Raw genomic sequence first — 14,326 nt, forward strand, 5'->3', positions numbered from 1 at the left:
CGCATTTGCGTTAGCCCGCACTCCAGCCAGCCGCGATGCAGTTTCGCCAGCCGATTCGCGCTTGCGGCTCGCCAATTATCGTCCTCTTCGAAACGAAACGAAAAGAAAAATCTGTCTACCTTCGCCTCGATTCACCCACCTTCTCTCGAATTTCACCATCTTTTTGAAACGATGTTCCTCGGAATCTTGGATTCGTTGCGTAACGCATCGAAACGTTTCGATTTTATTCGAGCTTCCGCTCCGATTCTGGCTCGATGTCGCGGCAGCTTTGGCTGCGTTCTCTCTTCTCTCACCACGGATTCATCCTTGACTTATCACCTAGATAAGGACGTCCCTCCGCTTTCGTAATAGGAGGAGTTTAGTCGGGTTTATATCGGGGAACTAGGTCGAGCTCGCAGGAACAACTCCGGTTTCCCCCTCCCCCGTTATCTCGCCCACTTCTTTATTTCGCTTTTCTTCACCGGCTAATTGAAGATTCCTCGAAACTTTTCCCCTCCTCCTACAATATTCGATACTCTCTCTGTCAGAAATTACTGCTACTTAGATCCACGGGTATCGAGGGTATCTATCGGGTGTTCGAGAAGAGAGTTTTCTGTTCGCGATAGGTGGTTTAACGATGTTTCGCGGTGGAGAAGAATGGAGTGGAAGAATACCGGGCCTGGCCTTTGTTTCGTTTCCATCGTTAACCCTCGTTTTCCCTCCCGGAAATCCTTCTCCTCTTCTTGGATACCGTTGACCCACTTTCACCCAAAACCACGATTTTAACTTATTTAAGGGATTCTCGAGGCGAGCGTGTAGAAGTTTCGTTCTCCGGGCCGGAAGAAGATTCGATTCATCGTTCATTCAGCGCGAGATGCGTCGTTTTAGAATCGCGACGTTCGAGAATCGCTATACCTACTATTCTCCCCCTATCTCTCACTTCGGTTGAAAAGGGGACCTATTGAGAGGAGGCGACCTCGTTTCGCGCGGTATCGCGTGCTTAGCATCTCGTGGGGAGGATGTCTAGCCTCTAGAAAGATCGTGGGAACGAAAGTCTAGTGGAGAAGGTTTCGGTTTTGGACGTTTTTATTTACTTTTTTCCTTTCTTCTTTTTGGAAAGTGTAAGGGAAAAAATAGTTACCAAGAGCAAGCTTTATTCTAAGCGAAGAGGATTTCTTAAATAATCAATTTAATTATAACGAATATATCTACTTTAAATATTTTCTCTCCCTTTATCGATTAAATTTCCTACAAAGAGGCAATGAACAATGAAGAAATCATTCGTATACCTCATCGTCCTCGCTATCTTCGTTATATCTCGAGGATTGAATCTGTTTGTACGACGTGCACAACGTTTCTCGGCCTCGGGAATGACCTCCCAAACATGGCGGCAAACTTCTTCTTATCTGGAACGGCCGTATACGGCAAGGAAGAACGCCGTGGAGAGATTTTGCGGCGATCGAAGGCCATTATCGGGGGGGTGACAATGCAGATACATGGAGGGCCGCGTTAACGATCGAATCACCGACCGAGTCGTTCCCCGGACGGATGATCTCGTTTCCTTGGCGTCTCGAGGCCCTGAGAGAGGCAGCATACGTTCCCAAAGTGTGCATCGAGGCGATAAATGCCAGGGTCAAACCCGTGAGCCGAAGTTCCGCCATTTTACGGTACGCTACGTTTTTGGGTACTCCCCAGCGAACGTCGTCCCTCCATTCCCTCTCCCTCTCTCTCTCGGCACGATTCTTCCACAGGTATTCCTGGCATAAAACTTTACCGCGTCTACGTCCATTTTTAGCAGTCGTCGGAAATTGAGTTATTCGCCGGCTCCTCGAAATGTGCCTCCTCGACTAAGGGTTGCGGTTACGGTGGATGCGTTTTCTGACGGCCGAGTCCGAGAGATTTTTATGCGAACATGAATACACGAAAATACGGAAAATACACGAAATGAGAAGAGGAGATTCGGGAAGGGATAACTATTCTTATTGAATTTGAGAATTTAAATCGAGATTTATTCCTTTCATTTATGAAAATTCGTAAAAATCTCGTCGAAAGGATCGTTTATAATTTTCGATTTTTCAAATTATTCGTCGAACAAGTAAAGGTGTATAAATGAAGATTCGGTTTTTCGGGCCGGAATAACGATTGCCCGATTTCGAGGCGTAGCAGCCGAGAAATTATACAGTCCACGTGTATAATATAAACGCCTCTTCCCTCGTTTCGATATTCGAACGCCACGTTTCTATATTAAAATAATTTTCCATTACCGCGTTCCTTCTCCCATTTTCGAGCCACGTTTCATTCTCGACTTGCTCGATACGAAAGAAAAACTCTCTCGTCGAATGTAAACGAGGAGGAGGAGGCGATAAACGATATTTCCAAGCAACGATGGACCGCGTTTTCCAACGAATCGACCGAGATAAACGTTCGCAAGACGTTCGATAGGAAGAGGAAGCCTTCTCGGGATCTCGAGTTGGAAGGAATGGTAAAAAGGGTTTAAAGCGGACGTCCGATAGAAGGAGAAAGAAGACGGTCGATTCGCAAACGAAACGATTGGTGTCCCTCGTTAGCGATGTAAACTCGATGGAGGCAAGGTTGGGGGGAGGGAATAAAAGGTAAATACGAGGCAAGAACATTCGGGGGACGCCTTTTGCGACGACTTAACGGCATTGTGGCAGAATCGGACCGTGGCTCTCTCTCTCTCTCACGGCAACCTGCACCCTATCCACCCTTCCTTCCCCCATCCACCACCGGAATTACGTGCTCGACAGCCTCGATACGCTATTTCCCTTCACGTACTCTCGATGCTTCTCCGCAATCGAGCAATTCTAGTTAAAGTGTTCGCCCCCTTCCTTAACCCCTTGGAATTTGTTCTTCCCAATTCGATTCGATTAATCCGCAAGGATTTCGGGCTTCGATTCAGAATAATTCTTTCATCCCCAACGGTGCACGCGTGGCCCCTCGAACAACTGACCTTTCAAACTGCTACCCTATTTTTTTTCCTCCTTTCCTTTTCCTTCTTTCTCTCTTCGACGGTCAGCTTGGCTCGAATCTCTCACGTTCAATCGCAGGGGACAATTTTCTAAGAAAAGATCCATCCGCGTGATGATAAAGATTCCACGTAAGAAATAGTTATCCTCGAGATATTGGATTTGTTTGTTTTTTTCTCTACTTCAAAATCGTTTTCGTTCGAAATGTTTAAATATAATTGGCAAGTAAGGAATCAGCCTGGTTCTTCCGGGGACACTGACCGGCTCTTACACAATGATAAATTCGTCTCTGTCTTACTTCCTCTTGCTTTCCCTTCCTCTTCCTCTTGTCCCGAGGTTTGCTCAAAGAAAATTGAGACGTGGAAACGCGTGCGCGCGCGAAAGACCACCCGCGGCTAATTTAATTAAAAGTTAAATTATGGAGGGACGGAGTGGCGCGCTCGCGGACACCGCTAATAAAGTATTGGGGGGGAGGCAAGAGACATCCGGTTGCTTTTTCATTCGAACAATTTATCCCCGCGGAAGGAAAGTTCTTCTTTCCGCTGCTTTGCGCTGTTGAACAAACAACGGAAAACATGCGTGAAACAAGCGATCCTGCGATTATTTTTTCTACAATCCAAACAAGACTAAAGACAAACGCGTCGTTTTAAGACTGCGTTGTGAAAAACACTCGATGAATATTATTAAAACGTAACTCAAAACTAATAATAATAATATTGAGTGGAAAGCAACTTTGAAACAACAAGTGTCCCGTTGAAGGAAATCGTCGCCGATTATCTCCATGCTGTATCAAAACTCGTGTGAAAATAAAATTCTCCCCCTTTCTCTTCTTCTTCCATTAATTAAACGTCTCGTCAAGAACGTTGACTTCCTTCCTCGAGTTTTCTCATCGATCGATCGAATCCACTCTCTCGTTCGGATGATTTCGAAATTTATATTTTTTCCCTTCCTTTTCGACGCGATAAAAACGGCGCAGGAGGGGAAGGGCTGATGGGCTCGTTCATTAGTCATGGTTTAACCGCGGGTCGAAGACCGCAGCGTTCCACCTGCGCGCGTGTGTGGAAACGCAACCGGAAGAAGAAGGGAGGGAGGGCGAGTGAAGAGGTAACTGCAGGGGGGCCGTTAAAAAATAATGGCCTAGGGTCGGTCGTTGGCGTCACCCTGGCACGTGCGAAACTTTAATGACTTTCGCTCGACATAACGCCACTCTTCTTCCTTGCTCCCTCCCCTTTCCTTCCTTAACGCCCTCTCCTCCTCCTCCTCCTCGCGTGTAAACCTCGCGCGCGCGGGGGTCCACTCGTACCGGCAGATAATCCACTTCTCCTGGCCGCGAGAGAGAAACGATCTCTTACCAGCAGACGATCGGATCGCGAGATAACTCTCTCCTTCTTTCTTTATTAATTCACCGGACGTTTCTACTTCGAGATCGAACTGTTGCACTCTCGTACTTTTTTCTCGGGAAAGTAATACAGTTTTATAGGAGAAAGAAAGAAAGGAGAAATTTTTTTTTTAAATTTGGAGAGGAGAGAAAAGAAAGGAGATTCGAAAGGAGTTTTGTATGGAGATATGGGAGCGAGGTGTTAAACGGGGCGAAGAAGAATAATCGCGATGGCCAAGTCGGGAGAATTGTTCGATCCGGGCCGTTGAACGACAAGAAATAGCGCGGGAGGGGAAGTGTGGAAGTTAAGTTTGAAATTGTTGGAACGGAAGTTGGGTGAAATTTCGCGCCGAATAACTGGATGGGGAACAATATCGATGGTTATTCGCGAGACGTTCGCTTTGTATTTTCGCCGAATATATTTTCCCCATCGGCGTCAAAAACATCGATGACGTTGTTAATTAATATCTGTATACACGAAAGCCTATGGCTTGTTGCAATGCTCGTTCGACAATGGGAAAAAGATCAATTGATGATTGGACACTATTGATATTAATAAGCTTAAAGTTGTAATAATTGCAATATTCATAAAGTGGAAACGCAGATTGCATATATATATATATATATATATACTATCGTACGATAAACACGGCGTTTTCGTATTTTCAATTTTCTTTCGCGATTTCACAGTTTTTGATAATTTCAATTTTTAACGATGATTTACGGATTTTTATATCGCAATTAAAATAAAGCGTTCGAAGAATAAGAAAACGTCGGTGGAAAATTTCGAAACTTTGAATTTTTTACGGAAAGAAATGTGAGAAGAAAAAGGTAAACATTTTGTCGTCAAAACCCATTAAGAAATTGTAAAAAAAAAGAATCGTATTCCATTCATGTCCTCTTTCTCGATTCATCCGGATATCTCAATCGGTTGCCAAGATACAAAGACTCGAAGCGAATATAGCGTGGAAATTATGAATGGGTCTGCGACCGAGTGACCCACATTTTTTCCTGGAAACACGTACCATGTTTTTCTGGGAATCGCGAGCGTCGTTCGACTTTGAGATAGGTCAGTGAGACGAGGTGCGAGCGAAAAGTAAAGAACGAGGAAGGAACGGGCGTAGTAAACGATTAAAAAGAGAGAGAGAAAAAAAAATACCTTTTTCTTTACACGACGATATCTCGGGGACGGAAAGTCGTATCGAGATGAGCAAAAAAGCATTTTAAAGGGGAAAGTTTCGCGCCCCTAATGATCGTTCATTCGTTTACCGGAAGTTATTATCTTGGAAGTTATAGCGATTCAAACTTTTCTTAATTTTAATAGAATTTAATTAAACGCGAGATAAACGATTGAAAAATTATCCTTTTCTTTGCACGACGATATCTCAGGAACCGGAAGTTGTATCGAGATAAACAAACGACCGTTTTAAAGGGGAAGATTTCGCGTTTCTTTCCCAACGATTTCATTTGCGGACCGTTATTATTTCCGGAATTATAATATATAGTTCAAATATTTCTTGATCGAATTTAATCAAGATAACATGTTATTAATTAATCCAATATGGTCGAGTTTCAACAATTCGCAAGGTGTTCTCACCCTTCTCGAAGGAAATTTCAACGATCTTAAACGAAAACTGAAGAATCTAAATTCGGTGGTAACAAAAGGTGGTTCGACGTGAAATTCGAGCTCTGGCTCGTGCATTTAATTGCTATCCCTCTTCCCGTTCCATCATCCACCCCGTTTTCTAATCACGGCCTAGAGCCCGACGCCGTTCTCACGGCGTATACGATCCGCTCGAGAATTCTCGTTCAATCTTGCGCATTTTTCACCCCATCCGCTATATTCCTTCGATTCCCTTCCACACGATCCAGGAGAGAGAGAGAGGAGAACGATCTCTCGGAAACTTGGATCGAGCAAGTTTGACGGCCGGGTCGTAACTTTGGACGCGTTCAATATTTCCGAATACGCGGCGTTTCACGGCACGCCATGCCGAGTCCTGGCCACCTCCAGAGAAACTTATATACGTGATTTGTGGCCTCGCCTCTCCCCCCTCCCCGGACCAGATAAATTCACTTCGGTCAATTTTTTACCGGTCCCCACGAACAATCCCACACGCTCCTCCTCCACAACCCGCGCCCGCGTTCGTGATATAACCGTGAAATATTGACCACCGGCTCCCTCAAACTCTACGAAACCAGTTTCCAACGCCGAGACGGATATTTAATTTGAAATTTGCAACGATACCGCCCCGTGCACGCGACCGTTTACGATCGTCTCCCGCTACGGATATCGTAGGATCGATACAAGGCAATTTTTATTTATTTATCTTTTTCTGCTACGAGTTTAAATTCGATTTTAAACTTGTAATTTATTCGCTTAATGAGCTAAGATTTCATATAATTTAACCAATTAAAATTTCACGGATATCACGACGCGATGCTCGAAGAGTAGAAATGAGAAAAATTTGTATTGGGTTGGCAACTAAGTAATTGCGGATTTCACTCGTCGATATGATCACTCATAATCGATTCGGATCGTCACAGTACAACTCATGAGATTGCAGAGAAGCTTCATGTATTAAATTTTTAAAACAACTTGGCTATGTTCAAAAACTCGATACATGGGTTCCTCACGAACTGAAAGAAAAGCATTTAACGCAACGCATTAACAGCTGCGATTTGCTAAAGAAACGTAATGAAAATGATCCATTTTTGAAACGACTGATAACTGGCGATGAAAAATGGGTTGTTTACAACAATATCAAGCGGAAAAGATGGTGGAGCAGGCCACGTGAACCAGCTCAAACAACATCAAAAGCTGGTATTCGTCGAAAGAAGGTTTCGTTATCAGTTTGGTGGGATTACAAAGGAATTGTCTATTTTGAACTCTTACCACCCAACCGAACGATCAATTCTGTTGTCTACATTGAACAACTAACGAAATTAAACAATGCAGTTGAAGAAAAGCGGGCCGAATTGACAAATCGAAAAGGTGTTGTATTCCATCATGACGATGCAAGGCCACACGCATCTTTGGTCACTCGGCAAAAATTATTGGAGCTTGGTTGGGATGTTTTGCCACATCCACCATATAGTCCTGACCTTGCACCATCCGATTACTTTTTGTTTCGATCTTTACAAAACTCCTTGAATGGTAAAAATTTCAATAATGATGATGATATCAAATCGTACCTCATTCAGTTTTTTGCTAATAAAAACCACAAGTTTTATGAACGTGGGATTATGATGCTGCCTGAAAGATGGCAAAAGGTCATTGATCAAAATGGGCAACACATTACAGAATAAAGTTATTTAGTTCCATGAAAAAATTGTCTTTGATTTTCTAAAAAAAATCCGCAATTACTTAGTTGCCAACCCAATATATTATACGATATGATTCGTTCAATGCACGTATCAGACTGATACAACAATATGATACGAAGAATGTGACGAGCTATGAACGCTCTAGGGTTTAATTAATAAACGTGATCGCCGAGCTAATGATTCATCTGTTTAACAGCCACCGGTGTGGCAAGTTGAAGTCTGTGACAATTTTCCTGTTCCCCGGAGAATACAAGTTGAATTTTCGCGCAAGTCCATCGTAGTTACGATCCAGGGGACACATAGGAACGGACTTGCGGCGAGTTACCCGTCACGCAATTAACGTGCAGAAATTGAAGTACCAAAATGAGAGTGGAAGACGGGAAGAGGAAGAGAACATTCGACGCGGCGACTCGCGAAACGAGTTTAATCGCTTTGTGCAGCTGTTTAGAATTAAACGGCTGGAAAAGTCAGATCGAATCGAATATCGAACGATACACGTGATCTCGATTACACGTTTCTTTTTGTCACAATAATTTTAATTTTACATTCTTTAATTTCGAACGCGATATATTTCTTCTCTAATGAATACCGATTGTATTATACGAAATCAATTCGTGTATCGTGTGTATCGTATATGACGATACTTATATTATTGCCGTGTGAAAGAGGCCTATTGGCACGTTCTATAAATACATAGTCAAGTATCAATAACGTTCATTCAATCGTGCAACAACGTTCAATTCAACAACGTCTCGTGTTTCTCGACCGTTGTTAAAAATTAAAACTAATTTGTTTCTTGTTCCGTTCTCTGCCGAAGGAAAAAAAAGTAGAAAATAAAACTGGTATAATTGCTCTTGTTGCAATTATCGAAGCGTGCGAGAAAAGAAAAAAGAAGACAATCAAGCGTACATAATACCTCGGATATCTCCCATCTCTTGTACGATATCGGATCGGCATTGTGGCATAACGAGTTTCCCTCCTTTTGAAAAATTTTTCCACTTTTTCGAAAATTGCCAATCGGTAAATACGATCTCGCCCACGAATCTCGTTGCGTTTTACAACTTTGCTCTTTGTTTTCTCTCTCGCCCAAAAAAAAAAAAAAGAAAAAAGAAAATACGATACCAGGGACTCCGCGGGGATTTTTTCGATTTTTCGGCGACCGCCTCGAACGGTTAAACCGTGGAACCCCGTTGGGGTCGCGAACTCGGGGTTGCGTATCGAGGGTGAAAACGCTCCACCTCGGCGAAAGCCGATACGACCTCGCCGGCTTGCGTTTTGCATCGGCTTTCATCGGATGGGGTATTGTCGGCTCTCTCTCCCCCCCCCTGTCAGACGAAAGCCGACGTTGAACCACCGCAAACTACTACCACCACCTCGTCTCTCGGTCCTGTCGAGGAGAAGAGGGACATCGCGATACGCGGAACTTGTCGGCGCGAGTGACGGAGTAATATTCCTGTCAGGGGATACGAGACGAGCGTAAGGGAATTTTGCGTGATTAATACAAGGAGTTGCATGCATACACATACACACATATAGGGAGGGGAGGTGTTCTGCAACTCTGGTTTCATTCGACCTCTAATTTCGAGCACGAAAATTAGAGCGAACCGATGGAAACACGGAGGGGAGGGAGAGGGAATCTTTGCGTTTTCGCGATGGTCGGCGCGCGAGATTGCAATCGAGCGGCTAATTTTGGAAAGCGATAACCGAGCGGCGAATCTAAAGCCGATGGGAGTTACAAGCTGCCCCGTTTAATTTCGAACCCAATCAGCGAAAGAGACCGCGCGTTTCCCTCCCCTCCATTCCTTCTTCCTTGTCCATCTTTGCTGCCCGTCTACGCGAACGTGGACCGAAACGGATGTGCGCGAAAATTAGAAAAGAAGTGATTCTTTTTCCGTGTATGCACATGTAATATAATTCACCGGTATCCGATCAATCAATTTCACTTCTCTTCGATTCGAGGACGAAGGAAAATAAATATTCGATTCGTACTTACGATTTACGATTAGCCAGCTCCAATCATTCTTACGTCTTCTGAATACGCAATTTCATCTGATCCGATTTTTCATGGACGATCGGGCATGAAAAAAAAAAAAAAACAGCAGAGTCATTGCAGCAGACGGCCGAAAATCGAAACCGTTGGAAAGATCGGGAAAATGGAACGATAATCATCGGGCTCGATCAATGGGAGCACGATAAAAACCGGTCAAAAGCAGACGCCGTAAATATAACCGTTGTAACGTTTTCGACGCGGAAAACGTTTAATAAGCGGGACAGCTCGCTGTTCGGCTATGACCCGGAGCGATCCTCGTTCCGATTTTCTATCTGGAAAACCTCCCTCCTCTCTCTCCCTGCCTCCCCTCCCCCCTTTCTATCCAAGCTTCGATCCTCCCGGGGTTTCCCGTCGGACGAGGACGAATGTAACGCGGTCCAACGTGACGTTAATTCGTTTCCAGTGCAAGACGTATGATCCTCCGATAATGGTCCGTTCCCATTTAGCCCGGTATTCCGCGGCTATCAGCGACCCAAATTGCATACGCGAGACACGCCGCTCGAATCATCGATATTGACCGGTGTCGGAGGGCCGCGTTAATTGCACTTCAGACGTTACGCTGACCGGGGGTGGTGGGACGGGAGGGATGGAGCGGTATAATCGCAGCAACGTTAATTTCGAGCCACGTTGCGTCCGTCACTCGACTCTATTCAACGCCTCGCCTCCGTCATTTCCGCGTGGAAAGTGGTCAAGAGTAGATCGGATAAAGTAAAAATAGCCACATTCTCGAGACCTCTGAAGGCCTGGCGAGAGAAGTTGTTATTGGAAATATCTTTGGAAAGGAAAATCGAAATCGGTGGTGGAATGATTCTTCGACTTGTTGTCAAGTTGTTCCTTCGTGCACGATCCGTAGAAAGGAATCGATGACGTCGAAACACGCGTCGATAATTACAAATACAATACCCATCCCTTCATCGAGGTGAGTTAACTCGACTCAATGCTGGTTTTGCCGTTTATAACTTTAACGCCGTCGTTTCTGTTGCGAGTGGAAACGAGTGGCGGGGGAAGAAAGGGGTAATCGTTACGTTTCGAGGAGGGGGGAGAGGGGGAGTTGAGGCGTTCGCGAGGCTCGGTGATTAAGACCTTTCACGATACGCGATAACGAGGCTCGCGAATTTCGAGGGAAATTTCCGAGAAATTTGTCCGATGGAACGAACTCTCTCTCTCGTCGTTTCTCCGTTCGTGGATGAAGGAGGAGGAGGACGGGGGGGAGAAGAGGCGAGGAACCGATCGATCCGGGTGGGTGGATGGATGGGCGGAGGAGGGAGGGCCCGTTGAAACTAATAGATAGGTAATTAGCGGATAATGAAGTGGCTTCCTGCCAGGTGAAAAAAAATGGCCGGGATAGATCCATTAACGATCGATCGCCGCTTTGTTCTTTGGAATCGCGGTCAAAAGGAAACTTATTACGCTTGTTAAGCCGATTTGCGGCTGGCCCCCGCCAGGAGGAAACGACGGTAAATGGGATTATAAAAATCGAAGCTTGGGGATGTAAATGTCTTTTCGACGATGAGTCCCTCGATTGCTTGTCGCTTTCGAATTGCTCTCGAATTATATTCCAACAGGAACGATAAATACGATGCGTCTGTTATGTCGACTTTGATGCAGATCGCGCTATCGTTGTTATTATTATTATTATTGTTATTATTATTATTATTCAGACGCGATAGGGTTTGGTTAGTTGGAGGAGAGATTCATTGTTTAAATTTTGCCGAAGAGTATTGATTGGAAACGGTATTACTACTACTACCACTGTACTGTTGGAAATCGGGCTACTACTGGAAATTATAATTACGGTCTTAAAACGATGGTATCTCTAGCTAACGTATGTTAAATTACGTATCCATACGATTCATCGATATTTACCTGTCGATATTGTAACGTCAATGTTGGCAAAGTTTAAGACTCTTAACCAGGGTATTATTAATTTAACCGGTTTATGGAATACGTATATATTATACTTAAATATGGAGGAGGGAGAATTAATAAAAAGAGATGAGACGGTTTTCGAAACGAAACAACGAAAGAATTCCTTTTCACGGATGATAATTAGATTACTTTTAAAATGTTGAATCTGTCCAACTACTTGACGTGCATTGACAGGACGTGCAAAATATTCAGAATACAATTGTAATATTTAAGAGAAATTTGCGTTCGATGAATAGCTAATAGTTGTGCCAAATACACTTGAAGCAACCCACTTGATGATTCTATGAACGCGATGACCCGTCATCGATGGTCGTGAACAGGATCCCCCTTTTCCAAACGTCTAGGCTGGCTAATTAGACGAATAAGATAATTTCCTCCTTTGAAACTATAGAAGGGAAAACCAACCGACGTTCCTCTGCTTTTCTTTTCCAGGTGCGGAAGATGTGTTCAGGTTTACGGGGAACGAGACGCACACAGACTACTTTCGGCTGGTGCTCCGGGACGGGAACTATCTTCTGGTCGGCGGAAGGTAAATAGAGGATTCATTTGGACCGAGTGCTTTAATTAAAGGACCGTTTCTTCTTATCCGTTTCTTTGCAACCGGGTTTCGAGGGCCCGTGTTCGCGATCGAGGGGGGCTTCCCTCTCCCTCTCTCTTTCTCGATCCTCATTCTACGTGTGCCGACTACTTCCTCCCTGAAAATCTCGTTTCTCCCTCGTTTCCTTCCTCCCCTTTCTCTCTCTTTCTCTTTCTCGCAAGATGAATTCCAAGAACGGCCACCAGGCGCTGTTCCCGTTAATGAGATCGTCGAACTTTATTTAGAAACTTCTTTGTAAGCTTTTTTTTTATTTTTTATTTATTTATTTTTTTTTTTCATCTTACGAGCCTTCGAATCCCAAACACCGGCGGAAGCGCGACTTCCTGCCGGTTCTTTAAAAAACTTTCTTCCCCTGAATCGAGGGAGGCTACGTAATTAAAACGCGATATGCATCGAAAATCTAGAGCACGGATATCTCTCTCTTTCTCTCTTTTTCCATTTTCCTTTTATTTAGGTCGGCCAAGGATTTAGATTTAGAACTTCTCTTGGACGCGTTACCTACATCTTCTCGTTTCTCAGGGATCATAAGGATGAATCCTCGATCGATTATCCTAAAACTGGGAACCCCCGATATCCGATAAGAAAGGGAGAAATCAATTAATCTTCGCGTTAACCAGATCTCTCTCACTTCGTGGTCAAGTTTCGTTGATCGATCAAGTTTGTTGCTCGAAAGGAATTATCGTGATCGATTAATCGGCGATTATATCGCGCACACCTTCTTCTTCTCTCGTTTTCGATCCTTTCTTTTTTTTCCCTCAATTGTTTCTCTCCATTGTCGATTCAAAGGAGAAAGAGGAGGATGAGAGGGGAAGGGAGTTAGGTTAAATCGCGCGCAAATGCGAGGTTTGTCGCGAGACAACGGGGTGAAATTTGCAGCCGGAGAGACCTCTCCCGGAATATTAATCTCGAAGCGGCCTCCATAAATCTTGGCCCGTTTGTAATAAACGGATCGTAGCTTCGTCGAATCCCCTGTAGAGGTTCCCGTGGCTTTTCCATCGATTTTTTTCTCTCTCTCTCTCTTTTTTTTTTGCGCCTCGATTCGAACATCGCGATGTTTCCTGGGGAAACCGTACCGATCTCCCGCCACCGATAAGCGAAACGGAGGTAAAACGATGCGAAACGGTGATTAATGCACGGTATTCTACACTCGTGGAGAGAAAAGAAAAAAAGAGAGAGCGAGAAAAGAATATGGATCGCGCGAGAGAAATAGAGATTTCCGGGATACGCGTTCAAGATTCAAGGAGGAGTAACTTATTTAACGCGCGAGGAGGAGGAATTCGAAAATTGGGCGCGTTTACCATCTCTCGCCTCTTTGAATTCTCCCGTTGAAATCGCTTGCATCGAGTCGCGACGCTATGTCTCTGGCGTCTGTCGTCGCCATCTGTTTTTTTAAAAGGAAACAAGAGAGAAGAAAAGGGAGGGTCGAGGAAATAAGACGAGAGAGGGAAGGAGGGAGGTGATTAGTTTCGTTAGGAAAATAATTTTTTCCTTTCGATCTTACTTTTCACATTCATATTTGAGATGGTAGATGATGAACGTGCGTTTGCAGTGAGCGGATGAGCAAGGATAGGAGAAGCGAGGATTAAGGGGAATATTATTTTGTGCGGTTTGAGTAATTAAAATCGAGGACTGAGAAGTGTATTTAAAGAAAAAGTAGAGTAATAAAGAAATAGCGAATATCGGGGTTGGGTTGTTTAAAAAATTTTATTAAGTAAGAATTTGTTGATACGAGAAATATTATTGAGTAAGATATATATATTTTGTATTGTTTAATTGGTGAAACAGCATTGTATGATATAACGAAGGCGTTGTTTGCGATAATTCAGATACAATTGAAATAATTAAATAATAATTAGATAGGAAATTTTTGCTTTGACAATGATTTCAGATTTTGCGTGTAATTTGTTAATTCATTTGCACGAGATATTAACAATATTTTTTATTAAAATTTATAACCCGTTTGATTTTTTTTTCTTTCTTTTTCATTCTTTTTGAAAGATATTTATTTTTGCAAAAATTCAATTTTATGAAAAAAAAATTTTATTTTTTTTCGCATATTCACAAGTACACCTGCCAAGTAC

At 43.6% G+C, this 14,326-nt stretch overlaps 1 protein-coding gene and 1 non-coding gene across 3 annotated transcripts in view; both read left to right on the plus strand.

Moving 5' to 3' along the window:
* LOC410686 (semaphorin-1A) overlaps positions 1-14,326 on the plus strand; it is a 160,921-nt gene that overhangs the window by 128,975 nt on the left and 17,620 nt on the right. For both annotated transcript variants that reach the window (XM_006571262.3, XM_394163.6), the window contains exon 3: positions 12,080-12,176. In XM_006571262.3, coding sequence (XP_006571325.1) covers positions 12,080-12,176 — 97 coding nt within the window. The remainder of the gene's footprint in view (positions 1-12,079; positions 12,177-14,326) is intronic.
* On the plus strand, positions 8,885-8,978 carry Mir9880 (microRNA 9880). Its single transcript, NR_127361.1, has one exon. It is a non-coding gene; the product is annotated as a microRNA 9880 (primary transcript).

This window comes from Apis mellifera, linkage group LG1 (genome assembly GCF_003254395.2).
Source record: "Apis mellifera strain DH4 linkage group LG1, Amel_HAv3.1, whole genome shotgun sequence".
Taxonomy (NCBI): domain Eukaryota; kingdom Metazoa; phylum Arthropoda; class Insecta; order Hymenoptera; family Apidae; genus Apis; species Apis mellifera.